We start from the raw sequence: 26,841 nt of genomic DNA, 5'->3' as shown, positions 1-26,841 counted from the left end.
GGTGTTGGGGGATGAGTGTTCAGACCCCTGGGCTCTCACTTGTGGGGTGCCTCGGGGTTCCATCCTCTCCCCCATGCTTTTTAACATCTACATGAATCCGCTGGGAGAGATTGTCAGGGGGTTTGGGCTGGGTGTTCATTGGTATGCAGATGATACCCAGCTCTACCTCTCTTTCAAATCAGAACCAGTGAGGGCAGTGAAGGTCCCGTGTGAGTATCTGGAGGCAGTTGGAGGATGGATGGCGGCTAAAAGGTTGAGGCTGAATCCTGACAAGACAGAAGTATTGTTTTGGGGGGACAGGGGGCAGGCTGGTGTGAGGACTCCCTGGTCCTGAATGCAGTAACTGTGCCCCTGAAGGACCAAGTGCACAGCCTGGGAATCATTTTGGACTCATAGCTGTCCATGGAGGTGCAGGTCAATTCTGTGTCCAGGGCAGCTGTTTACCAGCTCCATCTGCTACTCAGGTTGAGACCCCACCTGCCTGCAGACTGTCTCGCCAGAGTGGTGCATGCTCTGGTTATCTCCCGCTTGGATTACTGTAATGCACTCTACATGGGGCTACCTTAGAAGGTGACCCGGAAACTACAACTAATCCAGAATGCAGCAGCTAGACTGGTGACTGGGAGCAGCCATCAAGACCTTATAATACCAGTCCTTGAAAATTTGTTGTTCCAAAAAATGAAACCTTCATCTAGTTGTAAATATTAAGATTATACCAGCAAGAATGAGTTTTCTGTAAAAAAAAAAAAAAAAAGATTTAAATCAAGTCTTACTGACTAGCGATTTAAATTGTGATTTAAATCAATTTGATTTAAATCAAATCCACCCTGGTGCTATTTGTAAAACAGCAATGCTTAAGTGTCCACTTAAGGAAGATAGGGAGAAAACCAAAAGTTGGCCACCACCCCACCATGACCTCTCAGTAGACCCTCCCGGTTCCAGAGGACACTGACTGACCACTTCTTATAGAGTTAGTGCAAGGATTGCAGGATGATGTACTGAAGTTCTAGGCATTATCGCCATGTTTTTCAGGACCAGTCTAGAATAGAGAAGCAGTATGAAGATGAGAGCCAGCGTTTTCATTCATGAGCTACACTCAAGTATTAACTGCCAGTGATGAGCCATTCCTAATACTTGTTTAAAATGAAATTATTTCAGACTTACACTAATTGTTCTAAAAAAAGAAAGAAGACATTGACAGATGGGTTTTAAAAAGAATTAAAGCAAGTTCATGGGAAAGGAGTGTATCAATAGCTATTAACAATGACACCTAAATGAAATCTCTATATTTGGAGGCAGTACACCTCTGAATAGTGCAAGCTCAGGGCTGGGCACAATTATGAGTTAGAATCACAGAATTGTAGCGTGGAAGGGACCCCAAGGATCATCTAGTCCAATCCTCTGCAATGCAGGAATCTCAACTAAAGCACCCACAACAGGTGACCTTCCAGCCTCTGCTTACAAACCTCCAGTGAAGAAAAGTCCACAACCTCCAGGGAGACTGTTCCACTGTCTAACAGCTCTTTCAGTAGCAAAATAGCAAGATGGTGTTTGGGTGTATTTCAAAAATCATACTATATAATTAATTCATTAACAGAAATGTGGGTTTTAAGAATATGTGGACATATCTATATAAAGAAATCATAACAATGAAGCAGAGAAGCGAGCTTGTGTAGTATCAGTCTATATGACTTTTTAAAAATAGGATTTCTTTGTGGTTAGCTGCTCTTCGTCAAAAGACTCACGTGAAGCTCCTCAAATGCTGTGAGGATGCAGTGCATTGGGGACGACATCCAAGTCGCAGCTGCCATTGACCCACCTTTATTCTGTCCCTCAAAGATTCCTGGCTCCTGCAAGGCTGGAGGTTGGACCCCTCCCAACTCTACAATTCTGAATCCTGCCTTTATCCTCGCTTGCCTTCTCACACCCCACATTTCACTTCCTTACTTACTTTCTGTTGCATTCAGCTTTAGTCCAGTGCAGTGGCTACATTAGATTTTTTTTGCGTTGGGGGGGGGGAGGAATCCCTTCACAGAATTAACAGGCAGACACCAAAAACTCCTCCCTCCTCCTGCTTCTGCTGTGTTAGTTGCTAGGTATGAACATTTCTCTTGAGCTGAAGGTGGGAAGTGTTGTCATGACTGCTGATGGCACAAAGGCCTTCCTCCTGAAACTAAGGGAAACAATTGTGGGTTTGGGAGTAAGATGATTCAACAAGTTCCCTGAATATTTTTTCAGACTTGCAGTGCAATACTCATCGGAGTTTGCGGGTCTCTCTCATAGCTAGAGGAAGGGGCAGATTCGCAATTTTAATTTTTTGAGATAGAGAGCGGAAAGCTTTTAGCTGGCCCAGACGCTGAGGCAGAGAGAAGGGTTGTGCTCCAAGTGCTCCTCTCACTTCTCACTACTCCCTAAAACAGTGAATCACATGGGATCAGGTCAACGGGAACTAATGGCTACATTTACACCCTTCTCGCCATAGGCAATCGCTCCACAGCAACAGATGAACGGACATTCGTGTCAGAATCTGTGTCGTTCAGCATGGAAGACCCTGAGGAGTTCTAGCTTCGAGAGGCTAGAGAGTGCATCACTCCATTTAGAAAGGAGAGAGAGCCCTTTTGAAAAAGTGCACTGTAAAGACTTAAAAGCATAGGAAGAGAGCATGAAAGCATTAGGAGATCAAGACTTGAAAAGCCTGATGAGGAAACTGCCTTTACATTAAAAGGCAAGCACAATTTCTAGTAGCCTTTTGAGGTTATGCGCTTCAGAGAAGAGGGAAATAATAGGTTTTTTTATTTTTTAAAAATAGCTGCACAGTAAAATGAAATGCAAGAAAGCGGGCAAAAATAAAATCAATGGATATTTTGAACAATTCATCTAAAAACAAAGGCCTGAAGCCAAGGATGCCTGCTTATTTCAAAGATCAGTCAATGAACTTCAACCTCGCCAACCTCTGAAGTTCCTGGTTCATGTGCAATGGTTTGGCTGTCCTTTCTCGCTCTCTGGCCTTCCCCTCGTGCCCTTAAACTCAATTCTTCCAGAACCCAGGGCCCTCATCTCTCATGTCTCTTGGACAGCCAGGGAACCCCTGCACCCTCCCCCCCTTCCCCTAAGGTCCATCCATGGCAGGGAAAGGGGTCCTTCGTCTGCCCCCCCCTTTCTTGCATTGGCTCTAGAGTGGATTACGCCTGCCAAACTGCAGACAAATAGGTCTGGGTGGGGTTGCAGCAGAAGTAAGTGGGATTCACTTTCCTCCATGATCTGGAGTGGGGGCATGGACTTGTCACTTACTCTTTCTTACTCAAAAACAATAAAGAGGCAGCTGAGGAGTGTTTTCTTGCCTGCACATTTTAAAAAAAACACTTTGTGGCATCCCACTGGCTTTCCTTCCTAGCACTTGATTGTGTCCTCCAACAGGTCTCACAGGCCTTACAGCATTACATGCTTGTGATGTTGCCTGTGGAGTTCTGAAGAGTTCTGAGTTTTGTGTTGGTTAAAAAGAGCAACAATAAAATAGAGCTTGAACTTTTTTTAAAAAAAAGGCTCAGTTCTTACAATGTCCGTGGATATAAAGAAACACAGTGATATGTATGAAAGCTTAGATTACAGAAAATAACAAAATTAACTGTGGCAGAGCAATATGAGGCTTTGTGGGAGCCCAGATGTTTGGGGGGGGGTATAGACATTGTGCTTCAACCTGGAAGTGGGGGGGATTCCAAAATCCCCCTGATTCTAGGGTTGCCATATGTCCAGAACTTCCTAGACATGTCCAAGATTTAAGCAGTGAAAATAGTGTCCGGGGGAATTTGGGGAAATCTGCAAAATGTCTGGGATTTTGAAGTTGATTGCTTAAAAAAAGCTCAGTAACTCTGAGATTCCTAAAAAAAAATCACAACAACTTTTTGTTTTCTGAATTTACTTCTTGAAATATGGTAACCCTATCTTGATTCATTTGGCCCAACCAAAGCTCAATACCTAACCCTACCTGATAAGAACACAACTATCAACCCTGGCACACATCCTGAACACTCAACACAATCACAGTTAAACACACATCGGACACACACAAATGCACATCCCCCCCACAAAGACAAAATTCACACAGTCACACTCAAATACAATCACACACAGCATCCTGTGATGGGAATAAAAACCTTCCACTCCACTGGATGTGAGCAGATAATGTGAGATTGCAGAGTAAAATTCTTCCTGATCCTTGTGTACATGGTTCGAACCTTGCTTCCTAGTACACCACAAAGGGGAAGAAACTCCTCCCCTCCAGCTGATTAGAGCAAAGGATATTAGTAGTGGTTGGCCATTATTATTATTATTATTATTATTATTATTATTACTTGATTAAATTTATATATTGCCCTTCATCCGAGGATCACAAGGTGGTATAGAGTATAAAAACACAAAAAATACATATTGTAATAACCAAACAATAACTTCTCACAAACTCACTTTAAAAGGCCATGGAATGCACAATCAGCCAAAGGAAAACAGAGAAACGGTTTTGCCTAGCACCTAAAGGTGTGTAATGAAGGCGCCAGGTGAGCCTCCCTGGAAAGAGCATCCCACAAGCAGGGAGCCACTGCAGAAAAGGCCCCGTTCTCATGTTGCCACCCTCTGGACCTCGCATGGAGGAGACAGGCAAAAAAGGGCCTCAGGTGATGATTGCAGTTCATATGGGGAGGGGTGGTTTATGGCATGCAGAAACCTGAGAAGTGGGGAGGGTGTGATCTGCAACCAGTGCCTGTTGGTCACAGGGAGCGGGTGGGAGGGAGAACAGCCTGGGAAGAGGAGGAGGAGGAGGAGGATCAGGCCCACAGGACAAAGATTCCTCAGCATCGCTTTATGGCTTTTTGTATTCCTTTACCCATATTACTGTAGTTTTTGTTTGAAAATGATCTGATAGTTTTAATTTTGTTAACTGCCTTTGAAACCTTTATGGTGAGGGGTAGAACTTTTTAAAACAAACAGATGCAAGTTCCAAATCCTATAACCACAGACCCTCCAAGTGTCCCTATTTTCCAGCAACAATCTAGGTTTTACAGAAGCCGCCCCAGTTTCTGATTTGATCCCAGAATGACCCTCTTTTCCTTAGGACATCCCTATTTTCATCAGAGAAATGTTGGAAGGTATGGAGTTATCTCCAAGCTAAGGAGATAAGTTGCCAAAAGTGGATAGGGAATTGGGGACTTGGGGAAGCCCACCTAACAATGTTTAGAAAAAATAAGGATAAGAATTTGTTTGTATTGTTTGTTTTTTCTGTTTGTGTTGTTTAGTTGTGTTATAAACTGAATAAAAAAATGGGGGGGACAAAGTAGATAGGGGAAATTTTTATTATGGAATACGACGTCCCTACTTTCATCAGGGACGCGGGTGGCGCTGTGGGTAAAACCTCAGCGCCTAGGACTTGCCGATCGCATGGTCGGCAGTTCAAATCCCCACGGCGGGGTGCGCTCCCGTCGTTCGGTCCCAGCGCCTGCCAACCTAGCAGTTCGAAAGCACCTCCGGGTGCAAGTAGATAAATAGGGACCGCTTACCAGCGGGAAGGTAAACGCCGTTCCATGTGCTGCGCTGGCTCGCCAGATGCAGCTTTGTCACGTTGGCCACGTGACCCGGAAGTGTCTGCGGACAGCGCTGGCTCCCGGCCTATAGAGTGAGATGAGCGCACAACCCTAGAGTCTGGCAAGACTGGCCCGAACAGGCAGGGGTACCTTTACCTTTACCTTACTTTCATCAGAGAAACGTTGGAGGGCGTGTAACCATACATCTGTTTTGCATTCCCTCTAGTAAATTATTTCTGGGCCCTCTGCCCCATAATCACTCCTTTGGGACCATTTGCCCTGCTTTAGAAGAACATATTGCCTCCTGAGTATCAGAACTAATCATGGCAGACCTATTTAAAATAACCAGCCTAGGAATCCAAGCACAAATACTATGATCAGAGCAGAAATACTATATGCAGCAGAAGTAGCATCGTATGTGCTTTCAAGGTACTGATATTTAACACAGAAGTCTCACAATTTCTGGATATACAGACGCACCAGAAATCATATGAGAGATCTTTGTGTTAAAATCTCCATCAAACAGGTCACCTGCTTGTTCTGATATACAAATAAGTGACCTGCTGTATGGAGATTAAACACACAGATCTCTCACATGATTTCTGGAGTGTATTTTCATGCAAGACTAATACCTATTACACTGGTAATCTGGTGTATTTGAGCACTGTCCAAACCACCTTAAACACACACACATATATTTACTCCAAGGTCATTATTAGTAAAATACACAATCAGACTCTACACAAATTCATATGGAATTCTGATTATTTGGGGGTTTAAAAGAAGTTTCACCTTGCTTACATTCCATATTGTTTTAAAATCATATCTGATTTGCATTTTATTTTATTTTTACTGAGAGCAAACAGTAGCTTATCCGGCCAATTCCATACTTTCAAAGCTACAGTTGCTCACGTTTCTTTAAAAACAATATCCAACACTTTAGAAATTCAACACATTGTAAAGGCAATTTCACAAGGAACCCAAGAAGCATAAAAACAGGGAGTGGGGGGAGGAACACCTGCAGGAAGCAGAAGCAACAATTTTGGACATGGAGAGGGGGCTTGTCTGACCCCCACCTGACACTCGTCCCCAGCAAGGATTCTTTCTATAGGGAAGGCAGGGTGGTTAGACAGTTAAGAACTGGATCCTGCCCTGGAAAGGGCAATCCTCTGCTTAGCGGCAGCCCAATCACAGGTGGAGTAACCAGGGACAGGCAGAACTGGTATTGTGAAAACTCAAAAGGCTCTTGATCCAAGGGTCAGAAAACTCTCTTCCCTGGGGACAGGGGAGTAGCCAAGGGAGGACGGGGGGGGGCAGCTTTCCCCCCATTAAATCAAGTAAATCAATAAAAATACTTAACTGAGGTTCTGCCCCTCCCCACATATAAAGTCTGGCTATGCCCCTGCCAGGGGAAGAGGGTTATGACCACAACTTGTAGCAGAATTTCACCAGTGCCACAAATTCATTAGTGCCAAGTGGGCAACGAAATGCGCCTGTCAAGTCAAAGGTGGAAAAGAAAGGCGGCCGGTCTCTCAGGTCCCACCTGCCTCAGGCAAGGCAAGGAAAAAACAAGCAGGCACCAGCTCCCACGGGCGCAGCCAAGGAGGGGCAGAACCTCAGTTTGCTATGTCTTTTTGTTTTTAATTGATGGGGGGCAGCTACCCCCCCCGCCTCCCTTAGCCACGCCCAAGGCAGCGCCACAGGTTTGTCCCCCCCCCCGCCAGCTATAGGTGGCTCTGCTCCCCTCCTTGGGTGGGAGGAGGAAGTTTGCCAAATGCAGCTGCGGGCGGCTGTTCACACGAGTGGACCCGGGGAGGGCCCGCGCCGTCGGCTAAGGGGCCTGGAAACGGGCCCCACCTGGGGGGGGGGGCTGGGCAACTGGAAACACGCCGCGCGGTGGGAGCAACAGGTATCCCTCCGGGGAGTCGGAGGGCGAGGGGAGGAGCCGTCGGTCCCAGGCGCGCCCCCCTCGTGTTTGCAAGCCTGGCACGGGGAGGGAGGCAGGAGGAGGCCGCTGGCGACCGGGACCAAGGCGCTCGGCAAGCGAAGGCTTTTCCGGCGCGCAAATTGTACGGAAAGGCGCCAGCCGCACGTCTGAATGCATACACGGGGGTACAAAAAAGCAAAGGAAAGCAACCGGTGCCATGTTTTAAAGACACTGCAATTTCACGTGGCGGAAGGAAGGCAAGCCTGGGGAGGGATCGTGACACGGGGGGGGGGGTGGAGACTCCCTGCTGCCTAGGATCCCCCGAGGTCCCGCCGCCCCAGCCCGCCCTCCCCCGGCCCCACTCACCGGCAGCTCCACGCTGACCTCGGTGCCGTCGAGCAGCTGCACCCGACACTGCAGCGCCGCTCGCCCGCCCGTCGCGGCCGCCTGGATGTGCGGAGGCGCCGGGGCTCCGGCCGAGGCCGCCCGGGGCGCCCCGTCGCGCTCGTCTCCTTCGCCGGCTGCTCGCCCGTAGCGCTGCATCGACCGCCGGCCGAAGGTCCTGCGCAGGAAGCGCAGCATGGCGCGCCTTGGCTCCCGGGTACGCGAGCGGCACTCCGGCTCCTAGCGGCCCGGCGCTACTGCGCGGACGGAGCTCCGCCGCCGCCGCCGCCCGCCGGGGAGCCAGCCAGGCAGGCAGGCAGGCAGGCAGCGGTGGGCTCGCCGCCGCCGCTGGGCGGGGTCCCCGTCTGCCGCCGCCTCCCTTCCTGCCGCAGACGGCGGCGGCTGCACAAAGGCGGCAGCGGCGACCTGTGGCGGCGGCGCCGTCGCTCTGGCTCGGCCAAAGGGGGCCGCGTCCCTCCTCCGGGGCCGCCTTCCCTCGCGGAAAGGGCGCCTGTGGCTCTACCTGCCCCGGGCTGGCCACCTGCTCCACCTGGCCTCACCTGGGCGGAGGAAGAGGGGTCGGAACAGCGGCCGAGATGCCTCGCTCCTCCCCGGAAAGCCGGCCAGGCCCTTCGGCGAGTCGGGGGCGCCCTCTCTGGCCCGCGCCCAGGCAGGCGAGCGGCGGAGAGCGCGTCTATTACTCCGAAGCAGCCTGCGGACGTGGGACACTTACTTCCGAGTAAGTTCTGGGCAAGGCCAAGCCAACGGGAAGGGGCCTGGCAACGCACGCTTGGATCGCGGCCTGAGCAACTGTGAGGATGGGAATGGTTGGCTTGTTTTCCAGTCTGTGCTCTTGTTTTCTTTGTCACAGGATTGCAGAGGTGGGAAGGGGTCCCCAAGGGTCATCCAGTCCAGCCCCTTGCAATGCAGAAATCTCAGCTATTGAGGAGAGCCCACAACTTCCCAAAGGAGCCCCTTTCACTGTTGAACATCAATGTATTTTGTGCTTCTATTTTGTAGGAACCGCCATTCCACCCATGATCTAGTGGAGATTCCTGCATTGCAGAGGGTTGGACTAGATGACCCTTGGGGTCCCTTCCAACTCTACCATTCTAGGATTACTATCACAAGAGCCCTGCTGGATCAAGCCAACTAGCAATCTCTTCTCCCAGGAGTCAACCAGATGCCAATGGGAAGCACACGGGCAGATCCTGAGCACCCGGCAGCCCCCCGCACAGAGCTTAGGGTGAGGCCAGTGGAAGGGAGTGCGAAACGAGGGTTTCTGTAAAGCACAGAACACACTGAGGCTGCACCCTTAATTGTTTCGTTTTCATTTCATTTTTAATTTGCATGCCGCCTTTTCTGTCTTGCTATATACAAAGCAGTTTACAAGCTGAAGAAACAATAATATACAGCAAAGGTCATACATCTTATAATAATCGAATCCAAATATCACAATAAATATATGACTTAAAATAAACAACATTATCAAATAAAGTAATATTTAATAACCCATTAGAATATAATCGTATACAAGAAAAAAATGTCAACCTATCAGCAAATATTAGACAGAAATTCACTCTCAACAATTGCAGTAACCGTTACTTAAATTATAAAATAAAGCAACCGCAAAATACATAAAATACCACAATACATAAAAAGCCATAAAGTAATGATACTGTTGTTCATTAATGGTGCCCTTTCTTTAGGTGTTGGTGTCCTAGAGCAAAGCCAAACCCAGATGGAGGACCTTCTTGCAGGACCAGGCATGCTGAGATGCATGTGTGAACAAAGGAGGTTTGCCCTGTCCAAGAAAGAAAACAGTATATGGCTCAAGTGTTGAGCTCTTCAGCACAGAAGGCATCCATCTTAACATGGTGTCTTCTATGGTATGCCATGGATCAAAGCAGCAAAGCACAGCACAGATAAGGGCCAGTTGTCTCACTTTCCTGTCTCGGTCAGTGAGCACTGCAAGTTGCCAAGTTTCTCTCTGTCCAGGGCTGTGTGTAGGAGCAAGTAGGAGTCTGAGTGACTAGCACAAGCCGCAAGGAGCAGTTTAACTCAGACTCCAGTCATGTCCATGAATTTCAGCCCTTCCAGAGAAATGAAAGGTTGCCATCACTCCAATGGAGAAAAGTCAAGTTCTGCACTGTTATGATGAGAGCAGACCTTGCTCTCTGCCCTGGCTGGCCTGGCAGTGAGAAGGCACCTTTACGCAATCCACCTCTATATGTTCCCATCACCCACCGGAGATCCTTGCAATGTCTGCCCTCCACATACAACCTGCCTTTCAGGATGGTGTGCATTTTGCAACTCTGAAAAAAACTGGACGTATGAACTAAGTACAGAAAGTGTTAAAGGGTTGTGCAATTCCTAGGGAAGGGGAAGGCTGGTGGCAGAATAGTTCTGTAAAAAACAAAACAAAAACCTAATCCTCAAAAGGTTCTCATTTATGATCGCCCACGCCACCTTGGGAAGAATATACAGTGGTACCTCGGGTTACAGACACTTCAGGTTGCAGACGCTTCAGGTTACAGACTCCGCTAACCCAGAAATAGTATTTCGGGTTAAGAACTTTGCTTCAGGATGAGAACAGAAATCGCACGGCGGCGGCAGCGGGAGGCCCCATTAGCTAAAGTGGTACCTCAGGTTAAGACAGTTTCAGGTTAAGAACGGACCTCCAGAACGAATTAAGTTCTTAACCCAAGGTACTACTGTACCTGGAATGGCAGCCTAGATATATTTTAAATAAAGAAAATATTACAGCCCTTCTGTGTTCTTTGCCTCTCTTCCTTTGCAACAACCAGGCTGGGAATATATGATTTTGCAATAGCTGCAGACTCCTTTTTGCCTTCTGGAAGCCTAACAAGCACACCCTACCTCAGTATTTAAACAAAACAAAATATTAAAAGAATGCTGGATAAGAAAAGAAAGAGAAATTAATTGGGAAATGCAACATTGTTCAAAATTAGGGCAAGAAAGGAAAATTACCACATTAGAACAAGGCTGCAATGCCTGTTGGAAGAATTGGGTTAGGTCAAGGTATACAAGAGGAGATTTCATGAAGTCAGTTTGCTAAAAATTCACCCTACTAGAGGGAGTCTACTGATCTCTCAAATAATTTGCAATACCAAATTACACCTCTATATTTAAATGAGTTATTTTCTTTAAAATGTATTCCAAGATGCTCTTCAGCCTATTCCTATGGAAATCTACTTGGCTAAATTCTGTAAGATTATCACCCAGTAAGTACCATATTTTTCCGTGTATAAGACTATGTTTTTCCCCTAAAAAGTAATGTCAAAAATTAGGATGCGTCTCTCCCCATTTTCTTAAATCGGAGTCCTCCCAAATAGGGAGGACTCTTAAACATGGGGGCGTCTTATAGATGGAAAAATACAGTACATATTGGACTTAATAGGAGCTTGATAACATTTATACTTTGTTCTCCTTTAAAAATACAGTGTTTCCCTTTTAGTGCCAACTATAGTTTTGGATAAGCAAACAGTCTTACACATTCACCCTCCCAACCAGAACTGAAACAGATCTAGAGCAGGCAAGGCCAACCTTTTTGGACCAGTAGGAGCATTTCACTTTTTGAGGAAGTATTGTGGGTGCCAGTCAGAATATAGCTGCCATCAGAGTGTAGCATAACACAAAATTAGTTAGCCTGGAAACGAGGAGACTGAGAGGAGATAGGAGAGCCATCTTCAACTATCTCAATATGGAAGATGGAGCAAGTTTGTTCTCTCCTGCTCCAGAGCGTAGAACTCAAACCAAGTTACAAAAAGGGAGATGCTGACTAAACATCAGGAACAACTTCTGACAGTCGAACGGGCTCCCTCAGAAGGTGAAGGATTTTATAGGAGGTTTTTAAGCAGAGGTTGGATGGACACCTGTAATGATGCTTGAGTTGAGATTCCGGCACTGCAGGGGGTTGGACTAGATGATCCTCAGGGGCCCTTCCAAATCTACAATTCTAGGATTCTATAATTCACTTTGCTCTTCTATTATGCAAGTTCTATTAAGCAAGATGTAATCTGCCTTTCTTCCAACCAGAAGGAAATAGAGTTCTAATATAAATCTAACCACATTCGTTCAAAAATACAAAACTAAACTTTTGCTCTTAGTGAGCAATTAAAAAAAAAGTGGTTGTCCTTTTTACAAGGGGAGAGGTATTAATGCAGACTACATGGCAGCATTCCAGATTCATTAATTATACCATGCCCGCCACCATGTACCTATCTTCTCTTTCATTTCAAATGAATGTGCCCAGAGGCAGAATTGTACTTCTGTGTGCTGTTAACTGTCTGCTGTGATCTGACCTTAAAGTTAGTTGTGCCACTCACTTGTGGGAGACAGCGTCCCTTTTACCTGCTCAACGATGGCGAAAAATGCAGTTAGCATATTTTTGCATTGAGCTGACTTGCAGAGCTACGGGAACATACCTTAAATCAAGATACCCTACGGTTTGCTCATCCTCCAGGTAAGCAGTTTAAAATTCATGCCAGTCAGTGAAGCACGGCTGGCTTGTGTAAGACTACTTACTGAATGCCGTTTACCCTGCCCAAATTCAACTTGACCCAAAAATGATACCTGTTGCCAAGATGGGACTTAGTTAAGTCTATACACAACCCCACTTGCCTCCTTGCTGAACCTTGGTTCACAAATGAAGATTTTGTGAGAATTTCTGCAATTTTCATGGCATTCCCATGAAAACCAAAAAACTTTTGGGTGGAAAGAATACCTGCTTACTTAATAGGCAAGTGAGTGACCTTCCCATTTCCTTCTATTTTTATTAACGTTAAACAGAGCCAAGCCACTCTCCTCAGCAGCTGGCTACTAGTCAGTTTAAAAATCTATTTGAAAACAGCACTGGGAATATTGCTACAGGATTGCATTGTATCGGGAGTTGACTACCTTCATTCTCAAGAGGTTTTCGAACCGAATAGCAGCCATCTGCTGGGTGCAGCAGCATGCCTTTAACATATTTGGGCAAAGTCTACCCAGTCTACCCAGTCACCTCACCAAATACTACTCATCCTACCAACTTGAACTTGCTACCCTCACCCTACCTGAACATCTCATTTTTAGATGAGGCCAGACTCATCTTCAGATGAGTTTTTGCTCTTCATATGATCTGACTAAATGCTGAAAAATTCAACTGAGACAAACATTTGGATGAGCCCTAAGCTAAATAGGGCTATGTTCCACAAAGTCCTGTGGTGAATAAACTCTTAAATTCATTAGTTTCAAAGTTACTTATGTCCATTAACTTTAAAGGGTCTATTCTGTATAGGACTGACATTGACTACCACCCCTAATCTTAGCTAAATCATGTCCGCTATGGTCTCTGACCAGCAGTACACTAATTAAGGAGGCTACTCAAAGGTAAATGGGCTGGGATCCCTCTGGCCCACTTGTAATTTGAGCCCAGCAGATCACTAATGTGTCCTGTGAAACAGTAGTAGAATAGTAGAATTCTAGAGACTGAAGGGATCACGAAGGACCCCTCATCCAACTCCCTGCAGGACTTTGCCCAAAGTGGGGCTTGAACCCCTGGTGCTGAGATTAAAAGGCTCATGCTCTACCAGCTGAGCTATCAGAAGTGTATAGTTTGAAGATTTTCCCTATTCCACTTCTTTTGAACAAGAGGTTGCCTTGACTTGGGGAAAGACTGCCCTCCTTTTATGCAAGAACAATTTGTCCAGAGAATGGTGTGAAGTTACGACACTTTTATTATGAAATTAGACATATTTGGCCATCTAAGATGTCTGGATGAGAGATTGCCTCAGCACAATATGTAACTGGGCCAGTCCTGTTCTGACCAAAATCAGGAAGACCTTTCAACAGTGGGACGGATTCCCTAAGAAGATGGTGGGCTCTTTTCCTCGGAGGTTTTTAAGCAGAGTGTGGACTGCCATCTGTCAGGGATGCTTCAGTTGAGATTGCTGCACTGCAGAGAGTTGGACTAGATGACCCTCAGGGTCGATTCCAAGTTCATGATTCTATTCTATAACTAGCCAGAGTGAGGCCACCAGGCAGCGGCAGTAGCCCTGAGCCTACTAGCCATTTCCCTTTGTGGGCACTTCAAGGCCTGCCCTCCACCCCCTCCCTTAAACTAGCTCACTGCACTCAGGTGGGGTGGAGGACGCTGTCCCAGGGCCAAGCCTTCTGCATGTGGGATGGAATGGGTTGTCTTCACCTTAGGCAGCACAATGTCCTGAACCAGTCCTGATATGGAAGGAAAGCTGTCTCCCTAGCTGGTTTGGGGGTCACCCCTGGTTCTGGTGTGGGTCAGGTGAATGCACCCTCGCCTCCCTTGTTCTCTTAGATTCAGGCAGATGAGCTAGGGCAGCTCAGAAGGGCCCTCACGCAAACACATGCGTGTGCAATGGCGGAGGCCTGGCTGGAAGGCTTAAAGCCTGCCACTGCCACATGGGAGATGGATTGAAGAAAAGGAAATACGAATTGGCTCCACCCTGTAGCCTGACCAATCACGGCTAGGAGTCAGGTGGAGCCATAGGTCTTTAAAAAGTGTAGGGGGTGCCAGAACTGCGCTCCGGCAGGAGAAAAGCACCGCCATGAAGTGACCTGGCCACCTGAACCTCAGGGCCAGATGTATGCTGGATTTTGCACCCCCAAGTGAGAGACATGACATCACAACAGGATTTCCTTTGTTATCCACATACCCACCCTTTACTCAGACAACTCTTGACAAGGGCACTTAACTTCATGATGATATCACCTCAGTTGAAACCGTGTGTTTTTAAATACTGGAATGCAACTGTACCTGAAAAACCAACTGAAGAGATTGCCACCCCAAGTTTCACCGTTGCAAAGGTGAAACATGCCCCCAGTGCTGTATTGCTCCATTGAGTTTTGTGTCAGCTGAGGAACAAGAAGCGGCTCTTTTTGCTGCTTCCACACAGACAGGTCCCTCTTCTGGCAAGCTGTCATCCTCATGGCAAGAAACAGGCACTTGGATCTCTTGGATCAGAACTCCTGCTCTGAAACTCCTGGTGCTTCACATTGGGCATTCAGAGAAGATGCTTGATGCCACATGTATTCAGTGATGCTACACAATGTTGTATCTACAAACATTTCACAATATTATGCAATAACTTCCAGAATACTGTGCTATGTTGCTAAATACCAGATGTGTCAGTGAATCAGTGTGAAGAAAGAAAAACACTTTCCATATGTTTCTTCTTTTTGCCTAAATTTATTCTTTTAAACTAGACTTGAAAGTGAAGTATGTCACAACATTAATGAACAAATTGTAATCATTTTAGTTGTTATAATACAGGGTGAGTCTTTTAACATGTGTGCTCTGTATCCACAGGGCCTCTTTTAAGGGACTCACCCTGTATTTATAGAATATGAGCCTTCATTTTTATTTTATTTTTTAAAAGACTCCTATCCAATTTGTCAGGGACTCTGGGGTGTAAATGAGGAACTAACTCACTTCTTGAGCTTGGGACCCAGTGGTTCTTGCTTGTATATGCTTAGCTAAGAGCCGCCATATTGGTCCTTGCAAGAACCTGCACGAATGTGTGCAGGACTGTTCACCTAGAAAGATTGCTGCAATAGCACAAAGTATCGGGGGGGGGGGTGCCAACTGTTTACCCAGAAATGTTTACTGGTGTCAAGGCTGAAGAGAAGCTTAAAAAAAAAAAAACATGTCAGAGCTTCCCAACAACCACAGACCAATGATATCCAAAATGTCATGAATTACACAAAAAAGGAAAATCAAGTACTAGGAAAACTAGAAGAGACCCTTATGGGGGGTGGGGGAGAAAGGAACCAAGGGTCCAAATGATAGCCATCAGTCCAATGGAGAAAGGTGACAACCAGCCAATTCAGTAATCAGAAGACCAAGAGTGGTTTTTTAATTAAGTGCTTGTTTGCACATATAGATGAAAAAATGTTGCATGTTTCCTTTTCACCTTACATAGTCTCAGTTACAAGAATAGGCACCACACTATCTTAGAGCCCTCTTCAAACACAGAAGGGAATAGGAATGTGTAACACCACCCCCTGAAATTGACAGAAAGTATAAATGACAAAATGGGAGGGAATCTTCTTTGTCTTCTGCCCTGGCCCTCAGCCTGGCCAACAAAGTAGTGCACATGAGATAGAGAACACATGTTCAAGGTCTTGACTGGAGTGCAACTGTCCATGGACTTGGTCTGATCTTAAAACCATAATTTACTTTAAAAGGAAGTCAGGACTGCTTATGTAAACATATCTAAGGGTTATATTGGAAACATATTAACCCAAAAAATAATGCAAGCAAAAAATCATAATGTAAAACACAAATTTTTGACATTATCAGCAAGAATTAGAATAATAGATGTTACCTACAAAATAAAGAAAATGTAAAGCACAGGAGAATGTTAAGTAATTTACAAATCCAGAAACATTAAATCACAGCACTGATTAGACTTCCTTTTCCTGTTCACTTCTCTCTCTCTCTCTCTTTATTATATTAATTGTCAAACTTCCCACACAGTCCCAGCAATCAAGACTTTAATTCATTTGGAAGAGAACCATTGTTTTTTATATGCAAACTGCATTTAACAGATAACAGTTATAAGAACCACTAATTTATGTTTTCTAAAACTCAACTGAAGAAAGGAGAGAATCATAAAATTTATTGAAAAACAGCAGGCCAGTAATATAAGAATAATCATAAATGACTGTAAAACCAAGACAGGACAGTGTTCAAGTACAGAACATTCTTATTCTTACACAGTTGGTGGTCATTTAACTCAGTTGATGCAATTTTACAGTTCTTTATGGCAATTTAGTTTATTAGCAGGGACTAACAACGTGCTCTCTGGAGACCTTTGAAAAAAATTCAGTTAATTATAGTAAGACTTCCGTGAAGCCTTGTCTACAATATCCTTCAAGGGTGGCTGAAGGGGGCAGGCTATTCTGGGGACAGTTTAGGATTCTAACCAAGAGGGTCACAGACTGAGCAAGCGCCATGTGGACAGAAGCTCCTAGATTCACTTCGCAATAACTCAGGCCCAAAAGATTCTTAAGTAGCTCCTCATCGCCTGAGACTTTGGGGTGCTGCTGTCATTCAAAATTGACACTTGTGGGATAGACGCCCTTTAAAGAGCAGCTTCACGTTATTGTGGGTTTGGCTGGCTTGAGCACTGAGAATGAGTGGTAGGGGGAAATACAGTAATGCTAAAGTATCTTAATGCCTGAACGATTTCCCCCCCAGGATCTCTGCAAAAGAAAGTATGGAATGAGTCCACAGAGGACAGTGAGGAGCTGCAGACAACACTGTCAACACTTCCATCAAACCAGCTTCCATCTCCCATGGAAACAGGCCGAGAAATATCTTGTGTGCTTCTCAAAACACAAATACTCTGCGTGTGGTTTCATCAGGAATATCACATTGCAGTCATAGCTGATCGTATATATCTTCTATAGCACAATGAAGAGGAAGCCAGCACAATAATTATTCTTAATTCCACTGTGCCAGAAAAATTATTCTTCGTGATAGTTGGACCTATGTTTGCCTGACACTGGTGTCCTCTTGTTGTTGGCGCATTTCTGTTTTTAAAAATGTATAGAGACACCAGACCTACTTAACCTCTTTAGACTAACAAGAAATCAGTAGTTTACTTTTAACATTTCATGTGCACAAAGTTACAGCACCGGCTCCCCTATTACAAGACACATTCCTTTCTACATGGAGAAGGAAGACATATTATGCTAAGTCTTGGTTTATAATGCATAATTTCATTAATCAGAGTTAATTTTTATGGTCCAAACCTGGTCCTGCAGCTTACCTATACAGTTAAAGAATGGAGATTAACCAAGGTTTGTAGTTGGTTTATAAATCTTGGTTAATGCTAACTATGACTTAGCATTATGGGTAAATGCAAATTTCCTCTTTAACTATGGTTAAAGAACCAGAGCTATCAAAAAGCCTCAGAGCCGTGAGTATGTAACCATTGAAATATGAAGCCACATTCTAGGCTCAACAGGTAAAAAGTAAAGGTAAAGGACCCCTGGATGTCAACGGTGACTGTGGGGTTGTGGCGCTCATCTCACTTCAGGCCGAGGGAGCCGTATTTGTCCACAGACAGCTTTCTGGGTCATGCGGCCAGCATGACTAAACCGCTTCTGGTGCAACAGAAAGCAGAGCACATGGAAACGCTGTTTACATTCCTGCCACAGCAGTACCTATTTATCTACTTGCACTGGTGTGCTTTTAACTGCTAGACTCAGCAACCCTTTCTGGTGCCTGTTACTCTGCCTGCCAACAACTGATCTCTCCACCTGTTTTCTTGCCCCATACATCTTCTATTAGAAGCATTTTCTACACTTGCCTCATTGTCACAGAAAGGCAAAGCAAATTTAAAGAGAACACTGTAGCCTGCTCTTAGCTACTGATGACGAAATAATGTTTAACACCTTTATTGCACAGTTAAAGCACAAGATTTCAAGGAGTTTTGATACAACCTAGCAAAATATGTGCTGAAGCAGAAAGATGGTTCAAGAGCAGGACTTTTTTCCAGCTGGAGCTCATTGGAACTGAGTTCTAGCCCCTCTTTGTTGTGTTCTAGCAGTTCTGTAGTTCTGTCCCCCTGCATGGCGCTTGGGGCTGCGTGGCAGAGGTGGCTGAGGTGGCAGAGGTGCTTGAGGCTGTGCTGCAGAGGCGCTGGCTGGCTCAACAACTTTGGGTGGGTGCTCCCCTAAAAAAGGTCAGCAAGTTCCGGAACTTTTTCTTTTTTTCATTTTTCATTTTCCAAATATAAAACAGAAAAAGAAAAAAGAAAAGAAAGAATAACATCAACAATAGCACCAATAATACATATTCATAATCGGACATAGAAAAAAGCAAAAAGAAAAAAGCAATAAATTGAAAAAGGAAAAAGAAAAGTTGACTTCCCCCTAGTCCCTTCCCTGGTTCCATTGTTTATCATCATACCGCATGTGCATTTTAATTTTAAAAATCATTAAAATTACTTATTGTCCATTCATATTTCCTTACAGATATTTCTAGAATCCTGCTAATGTATTAACCTGTGTACATTGCTTCTGTATATATACAATAAAGTCCTTCTAGTCTTCTTTAAACTCGTCGTCTCTTCCTCTTAGTTTCAATGTCAATTTTGCCATTTTAGCATATTGCATTAATTTAACTTGCCAATCTTCTTTGGGACACCTTCTTCTTTCCACTGCTGTGCTAGCAGTATTCGTGTAGCTGTAGTTGTATACACTTAAATAAGTCTTTTTGTGGTCCTGGTATGTCCACTCCTGTTATACCTAATAGAAAAGCTTCTGGTTTCTTAACAAAAGTTATTTTAAACATCATCTTCATTTCATTATAAATCATTTCCTAATATTTCTTAACAATTTTGCAATCCCACCACATATGAAAAAAAAATGTCTCCTGCTAATTTACATTTCCAACACTTTCTTTATTTTTGTACATTTTTTCTAATTTTACTGGCGTTAGATACCATCTATACATCATTTTCATAGTTTTCTTTAATCGCCACACTTGCAGTAAATTTTATCTCAGTCCTCCATAGTTTTTCCCAATCCTCCATCTTGTGCCCACATCTTGTGCCCATGTAATCATAACTGATTTAACCTCTTCATCTTTCATTTCCCATTCTAGCAACAGATTATACATTTTCGATAATAGTTTCCTATCATTTTCTATTATTTCTCTCTGAAATGTTGAGAACCTGAACCTCTTTGTCTAGCCCTGCCCAAGAGTTTTGATTTTCTCTCGTTGGTGAGAATGACTGTGCCCCCTTAACTGGAGGAAAATAGGAGGAAGGGGAAGAAATCAGGATTGCTGTGAGAGTTGTCCACCCCACCTGTCAGTCCAACCACCCAACAGCAAATGGGCAACTGATGCCACTGAATGCCATGGGAGTTATACAGACTTGCAAAGGGTAAGCAGATTTCCCACCCAGGGTGAGTTGTGGTAAGTCATGCTAATAAAAATCAGAAGCGAGTTCCTGAGTGATAAAGTTTTGCTATGCATTATTTTTGTCCAAACCTTGCAACATGTCTTTTCTCCCCAGAATTAAAGCAGCTCCAACTAGTGTAAGTCAAGTAGATCAACATAGCCTGTTTCCTGTCTAGCAGACAAGATGGAAATGGGCCTGTTCATTCATCTCCTATTTGTTTTCTATGAAGAGTGAATCAATAAGCTATCAGCGAACAGAATTGCATGCCGACATCCATGTAGTTTTCCCCTAGATCTAAGCTGTAAAAGTGACATGCTATTAACACTCCTCAAGTTCTTTCCAAGAAAACCTGATTCTTTCCACCCCTTCATTACTTCCTGGGCTGCCAAGGGGTGGGGGGAGTGGAATATTGTATGTGGATTGAGCTCTCCCTTACACACTCAAAAGAAGGAGAATTATTTAACCCCTACCCACACTTACTGTATAGTTAATGTATAGTACTTACTGTATAGTAAAATTTGCAGAAAGTAACTCACAGAATGTAAGCACAGGGTTTCCATGGAATGGAAAAGGAGACAGAAGCTGGAAAGAAAGTGCAGAGAAGGATTCCTGTCTCCTGGCATCCAAACAATCTGCTGATCAATCACAGCCTTGGCTTCACTCACTGTCTAAAAATGCTGAAATGTGGGAGCAGCTACAGTAACTATCTCACAGAAATCATTCAGAAAATTAAGGTTTGTCTGTAACTTTTGCTTTGTCACTTTATTTATAGGACACCAACTTTTTTATTTTTTAAACGAAAGCTCAAAGTCTTCCCTCATGCCTTCCCCACGAAATGACGTCAGCATCCCTCATACTATAGGGTTTCCATATGTCTAGTTTTTCCTGGACACATCTTCTTTTTCAGGGGTAAAGTGTCTGTCCAGGCAGATTTTTTAAATTTGCCAAAATGTCCACTTTTTTTTGTTTGGTACCCTAGCTCCCACTTAAGGTATGCCTCTATTGGGCTCACCTCCCGTCATTCAACAGGGCCGCAGCACACATTGGGTTGAGATGCTCCCTTACCTACCTACGTCCTGCCCTCTGCTGCCATTGGATCTGGTGTCTCCTGCCTGCCAACTTGATTCACTTTGGGACCCTCTTTTCTCCCTTATCCTCTCTCAAATGCACCCCCTAAGATACCTCTCTGCTAATGTCTATCTATTGAGTCTCTGCATTTAACCCTCTCCTCTTTTTTCTCTCTCGCATCTTTCTAGCAGATGTTTCTCCGTGTGTGTGTGTGTGTGTGTGTGTGTGTGTGTGTTTCCTTTTGTTTCAGTGCTTTCGGGCACATGCCTTTCCACACTGTGGTGGGCTGATTTATATTGGGTAGCTAGCAAAATATATTGTGACTCAGTGTAGTTTTATTCTCTACATTACACAGTAATTTGAGTACCCGTATTTTGGCACATCTTTGTATGCCCAAATGATGTATCTGAAGAAGTGTGCATGCACACGAAAGCTCATACCAAGAACTAACTTAGTTGGTCTTTAAGGTGCTACTGGAAGGGGAAAATTTTTTTTTGTTTTGACTATGGCAGACCAACACGGCTACCTATCTGTAACCAAATGATGTAGTTATGTAATCGTAGACTCTGAAGTCAGTGGCCTTTTAGGATGGCAATGTGTGTTACTTGAAAGTGTGGTGAGGCAGGCCTGCTGCATCTTCTGCTGATTGGGGACCAGGACTTCAGCCCCAACATCCTACCCTAAGGGCATCATTGTGGATGCCTGTTTTTTCTTTTGTGTGCTTGCTGGTTTTAATTTGATAAAAATATGCCTTTGCTTTGTGCATTTTACTGTAGTTTTGTGGTTTGGTAGTTCTACATTCATGCAAATATATCTCAAGGTTCGAGTTGCATAAAGCAGCAGCCTCTTGACATCCAAAACTGCTTGAGCTCCATATGTGGCAAGCTGCTTGAGTGTGGCCACTGGGCTTGGACATCGTGGCACAGCAGACTGTTTTCTTTGGAAGCTTGTGCTGTGGTAGAATCATTTGCATTGCTTGGCCACACAAAACAGCCTCAGCATGATTTTGATTTCTGTTTGCCCACCACATTGCAGCTTATTTGTTTGAATGAGGCTTACAAATTACTCTTATCGTTGTCTTCCTGGTAGCATATGCAATCTTGATTTGCCACTGGCTAAGTGTATTTAGACTCTTGCGAGTCCCATGGACTGCAAGAAGATCAAACCTGTCCATTCTGAAGGAAATCAGCCCTGAGTGCTCACTGGAAGGACAGATCCTGAAGCTGAGGCTCCAATACTTTGGCCACCTCATGAGAAGAGAAGACTCCCTGGAAAAGACCCTGATGTTGGGAAAGATGGAAGGCACAAGAAGAAGGGGACGACAGAGGACGAGATGGTTGGACAGTGTTCTCGAAGCTACCAGTATGAGTTTGACTAAACTGCAGGAGGCAGTGGAAGACAGGAGTGCCTGGCGTGCTCTGGTCCAGGGGGTCACGAAGAGTCGGACACGACTAAACGACTCAACAACAACAAGTATATTTGGCACCTCTCCTTTTTTGCATTAAAAAGTCTGGTTAGGACTGATGCCTTGTTCAAATGTAACAGTGATTTTAAAAGCCACAGGCTATGCATTCACTATACCTTACAAGCACATTCTTTCTCTCAGAGAATTCTGGACATTGTAGTTTATGCCTCTCAGCAGTGCAATTCCCAACATTCCTTAACAAACTACAGTGCCCAGAATTATTTGAAAGTTTGAATGTGCTTTGAATGTGCTTTAAAGGTGTACATGGTCACAGTGTATGCAGTTCAGGAATGAGTAGTCGGTGGCCTTCCAGATATCAGCATGACCAAGGGTCAGGAATGGTGGTAGTTGTTGTTCAACAACATCAGGAGAGTCACAGGTTCCATATTCCTAGTGAAGACTCACCTTCACCCCTTTTCTAGAGAAGTATGAAAGTGAATGGATACTTAATTCCCATCTATTTTGAACACAGCACATGGGAGCTAACTGAGAAATCCAAGCTTCCAACCTGCCATATGAGGGTGGTTTGAGTGGGGCATTGCCCTTCTGGCTTCTGCCAGTGAGGGGGGGGGGACTCTACCGCTGGCAGGAAAGCCAAAGGGCTAGCAGGCAGAACCAGTGGAATCTCTGCCTGCAGAAACCCTCAAAACAGGTGATGGCAACTGACTGAGTCTCTTTGCTCCACCAGCCTCAAAGGCATTCCTGCCATGACCACGAGGTAGTCATTTACATTTGTACTGATACAGGAGTTTCATTGTCAGGATGCTGTCAGCAGCTCACGGCTGGTTGCCCAGGAAAATATAAAGACAAGGCAAAGTTTCTTACAGTCCTTTTTTATTTCAGTCTTCACACAGAGAGGCTATAGAACCCAGCCTCTTGGATAAGGGCCTTGTCCCAAGTGAATCTCCACCCCCTTCTCTCCCACTTCCTCATTCGTCATCATCATCCTCTTCTCTACAGGTGTAGCTAAGTACCCTCTGTTTTTGAGCTCTTTGCTCTTTTACTTTAAGGCTCGCTGGGTTCTGGGAGTTGGAGGGTCTGGAATGCTTTCTAATGACAATGCATCAGCCGGTTGCTTCTCCGGCTCTGCCTGCTCCTCCTCTCCCATGATCTCCCAACTTTTCCCCTCATCTGCCTCTGAGTTGTGGCTTCCCGTAAACCACTGCTGTAAATCTATACTGTCTTCCTCTTCCTCCTCTGCCCAGTCCCTGATATTCATATAGCCTACCAATGTATATAGCCTACACATGTTCTATTTTTTTGTAATTAGAGCACATTTACTTTTACAATTAGTTACTTATTCGATTAAAGCCAATTCAATTGTTTGTATTATTATTATTTTGTTGTCGAAAGTTAATAACACTGCTAGTAGCAATATATCACAGCTCCTATAGCCTACATATAGTATTTAGAATGAGAGATGTCATAGTGATCTGTAGTTAGAAGTAGATGTCGGCAAATGTGTCCTCTTTTTTGCTCCTCAGAATATGGCAGCCCTGCCATACAACCTCTTGGCAGCCCCACTTCCAATTCTTTCCTTTGAAGCTGGCTCAACTGCTGTCATGATGATGCCAGGTGATTGACAGGTGAGGCGCACCATCTGCCTAACCTGTCATACTGGCTCACAAGGTGTGGGGAAGTTCAGGATCTGTCCCATCAGCAAGATCCTGTTCCCCACCCCTAGAATGGCCTTTGCCTAGAAGAGGCTTATTGGTATGAGAAATGGCCTGACCAATGAATCAGGCACAGCATAAACCAATGCTTTGGAGCCCTCGTGACACACAGATTTACAATTAGTGTTTAAAAAATCAACTTACGTTGTCCTTCCTGAAGGTGTGTTTACATAATATGGCAAACAATGCATCTCCCAAGGAGTTGGTCATTGCTTACCTGTTATGCAAACACCACATCAATAAGGGCTACATTGGGATGCATTTGGGTAAAGAATGAGCCAACTGGCCTGAAAATGAACCAAGAAGTGTCCTCCAGTATCTAAACCCCCTGAGTGGAAAGTTTGAAGTTTGATGGGTCTGTTTGAGGAGGCTCAAGCAACCTGATCAACCCCTTCCTCCGCCCTTCTCTCAAGCCCTTCTTCCCCGCCCCTGGTGCAAAGACTTGCCTTGGGGTCCAGTGATGGGTGAGAGCGCCAGTAGTGTGGCTGCTCCATGGACGGAAGAGGCACATCCAGCCATCCTTCACACTTAGCCTGAAATGAGAAGGAGACACCTCTAGCATCTCAACACTCCCCTCGTTCTTGGTCTCTGGTACTTCCTTTCAGGAACAGGCCTTGCAGTGCAGCCCTCATGACACTTGCACGAGATTACCGCCCCATCCCCAGTAGCACTGCTTCTGTTTTCACTTTTGAAAGCAGCATCAGGGGAGGCATCAGCATTGGGGAAGAGAAGGACCATCTATATGTATATACATCTTTGTCTTCCAGCTGAGAGAGATGCCTCAGAGCTTCGGAAGAAAAACCAGAAGGCTTCCATCACTGCCCTGTGGCATCTGTTGCTGGAGGTGATGGATTCACTTTGCCTAATTTATTTATTTATTCTATTTATTATTTATTTATTCTATTTTATGCCTGTCGGCTGCACTGGCTTGCAGTCCATTTATAGGCCCTATTTCAAATGCTACTTTTAGCCGTAACTAAAAGATCACCTACTTGAAAGGCCACCTTCTCCCATATGTACCCACCAGAACATGAAGTTCTTTTCTGAAAGTGCTGCTCCAAGTGGGGCAACCACACAAGTTGTTGCTTCTGCTGGCAGTGACACCCCGGCTATGGGGCAGGCTTTCCAGGAAGAAGGGCCTGGAAGCATCTCTGTGAAGGTTTTTGATGTCAAGTGAAAAGCTTTCTGTTCACCTAGACATTTTAAATAACTTGTGTAGCTTGGGCATCTCAGTTTTTACTTTTGGGGTTGAGAACGGTTTGGTTTTATTGTAATACTTGTGCTATATATGCTTTCTATGGGGCTTTTTGTACTTGGAGTGTTTTTATATGTACTTATTTTAAGCTGCCCAAGAGACTTTCTGTCATCAGCCAGTGTACAAATGTCATAAATAAATAAAATAACCAAGATGGCCCAACACCCAGTATATTTGCAGTAAATCCGTTAAAATGGGATTTCAGCGGATAGGCAGCAAAGCCTGACAGATTTGCGCCACTCATATCACATATGACACCCCTGCAGCTATACTGGAACAAACCATTCTTTGTATCATTGCAGCTATGCACATCTATAGGACTGAGTGCTAATCTAATACACTGCATTTTAAAGCATAATACAGTTCATCGACCAGGCTTACTGAACATCTGCCATGGAGCTGGGAATATATACTGAAAATTCATTTCTTGCAAGGCAGTAGAGTTAAAGCATCATCCATATTTAGGTTTCAGTCATTAACCTAAGCACCAGCAAGCAGTGTGGTGTCTTGCTAGGCATGTAAAAAATAGTTCAAACAGAATACAGAAATGTTCTCTTAAAATCCAAAGACAGGACACAATCCTGCCAAGGTTTTTGAAGCACTTCTATATTCGGTGGATGTCAGTGGGAGGCATTTAACCACGTTTACAGTCCCCATTTAAGTCAGTGTCCTGGTTCACATGTCACACTTAGGGTCATAGATCATAAAACAGAACTGTAGAGTTGGAAGGGACACCAAGGCTCATTTAGTCCAACCCCTGTGTAGGAATGATCACTGGGTTCTGGAGCACACTCCCACCCACGGGCAGCCTCAGCTGTCTGCACACATGACGTTGGGGTGCGGAGCACACTCCCCCTCACAGATAAATCCACAGCTGTCTGAACATCTTCCCCTCTGTCTAACCTCTTGCGGTCTTAGTATTCTGCCATGCTCTGTCTGTGACCTTTGTCTCCTTTGTCATACATTGTGCAAGGGGGAAATGACGTGGTGGAAACAGGTGCCAAAATAACTTTGTACCACCCCACGTTCTTGGGAATGGAAGATGTGTAAAGATCACAGCCCAAAATGTATCTGCCTGGATTTGTATATTGTGGCAATAAAAGGAGCCTCTACAGAGCTAGCTGGCAGCTTGCCTGTGCCCAGCTCACCCACATTACCAACTCCTGCCTCATGTCCTTCACTTCACCCCTGCAATGCAGGAATCTCAGCTAAGCATCTATGAAAGCCTTATGAAGAATGGTTGAAAGACTGGGCATGCTTAGTTTGGAATGGCTCTCATATCTCCTCTCATTCTTTTCTTTTCCAAACTAAGCATGCCCAGTCTTTCAACCATTCTTCATAAGGCTTGGTTTCCAGACCCTTATAATCTTCTTGGTTGCCCTCTTCTGTACACGTTTCAGCTTGTCAACATCTTTCTTAAATTGTGGTGCCCAGAATTGGGCACAGTATTCCAGGTGTGGTCTGACCAAGGCAGAATAGAGTCATACTATTACTTCCTTTGTTCAGGGTACTATGCTTCTGTTGATGCAGGCTCATATTAAG

The 26,841-nt window shown here is 44.7% G+C and overlaps 2 protein-coding genes and 1 long non-coding RNA gene across 6 annotated transcripts in view; 1 reads left to right on the top strand and 2 right to left on the bottom strand.

Annotated features, from left to right (window-relative positions):
* The window catches only part of EPB41L4B (erythrocyte membrane protein band 4.1 like 4B), a 68,164-nt gene extending 59,917 nt beyond the window's left edge, over positions 1-8,247 (bottom strand). The window contains exon 1 of one of the 2 annotated variants that reach the window (XM_083583894.1): positions 7,867-8,247. In XM_083583894.1, coding sequence (XP_083440020.1) covers positions 7,867-8,082 — 216 coding nt within the window. In that variant the 5' untranslated portion in view covers positions 8,083-8,247. Of the gene's footprint in view, positions 1-1,951; positions 2,096-7,866 lie in introns of those variants that run through there. The other variant, XM_083583895.1, reaches the window with a different exon arrangement.
* The window catches only part of MOCOS (molybdenum cofactor sulfurase), a 563,966-nt gene that overhangs the window by 297,367 nt on the left and 239,758 nt on the right, over positions 1-26,841 (bottom strand). The gene's annotated exons all lie outside the window — the stretch shown is intronic.
* Positions 8,528-10,652, top strand: LOC310748317. Of its 2 annotated transcripts, none has more exons than XR_014541286.1 (2): positions 8,528-8,623; positions 9,594-10,652. It is a non-coding gene; the product is annotated as an uncharacterized lncRNA (long non-coding RNA). The 2 variants fall into 2 exon arrangements; XR_014541287.1 differs by lacking the exon at positions 8,528-8,623 and adding an exon at positions 8,718-9,130.

This window comes from Podarcis filfolensis (assembly GCF_964270895.1).
Source record: "Podarcis filfolensis genome assembly, chromosome: 13".
Classification (NCBI taxonomy): domain Eukaryota; kingdom Metazoa; phylum Chordata; class Lepidosauria; order Squamata; family Lacertidae; genus Podarcis; species Podarcis filfolensis.
Note: the sequence above shows the minus strand (reverse complement) of the source record. Positions and strands in the feature narration are given on the sequence as shown.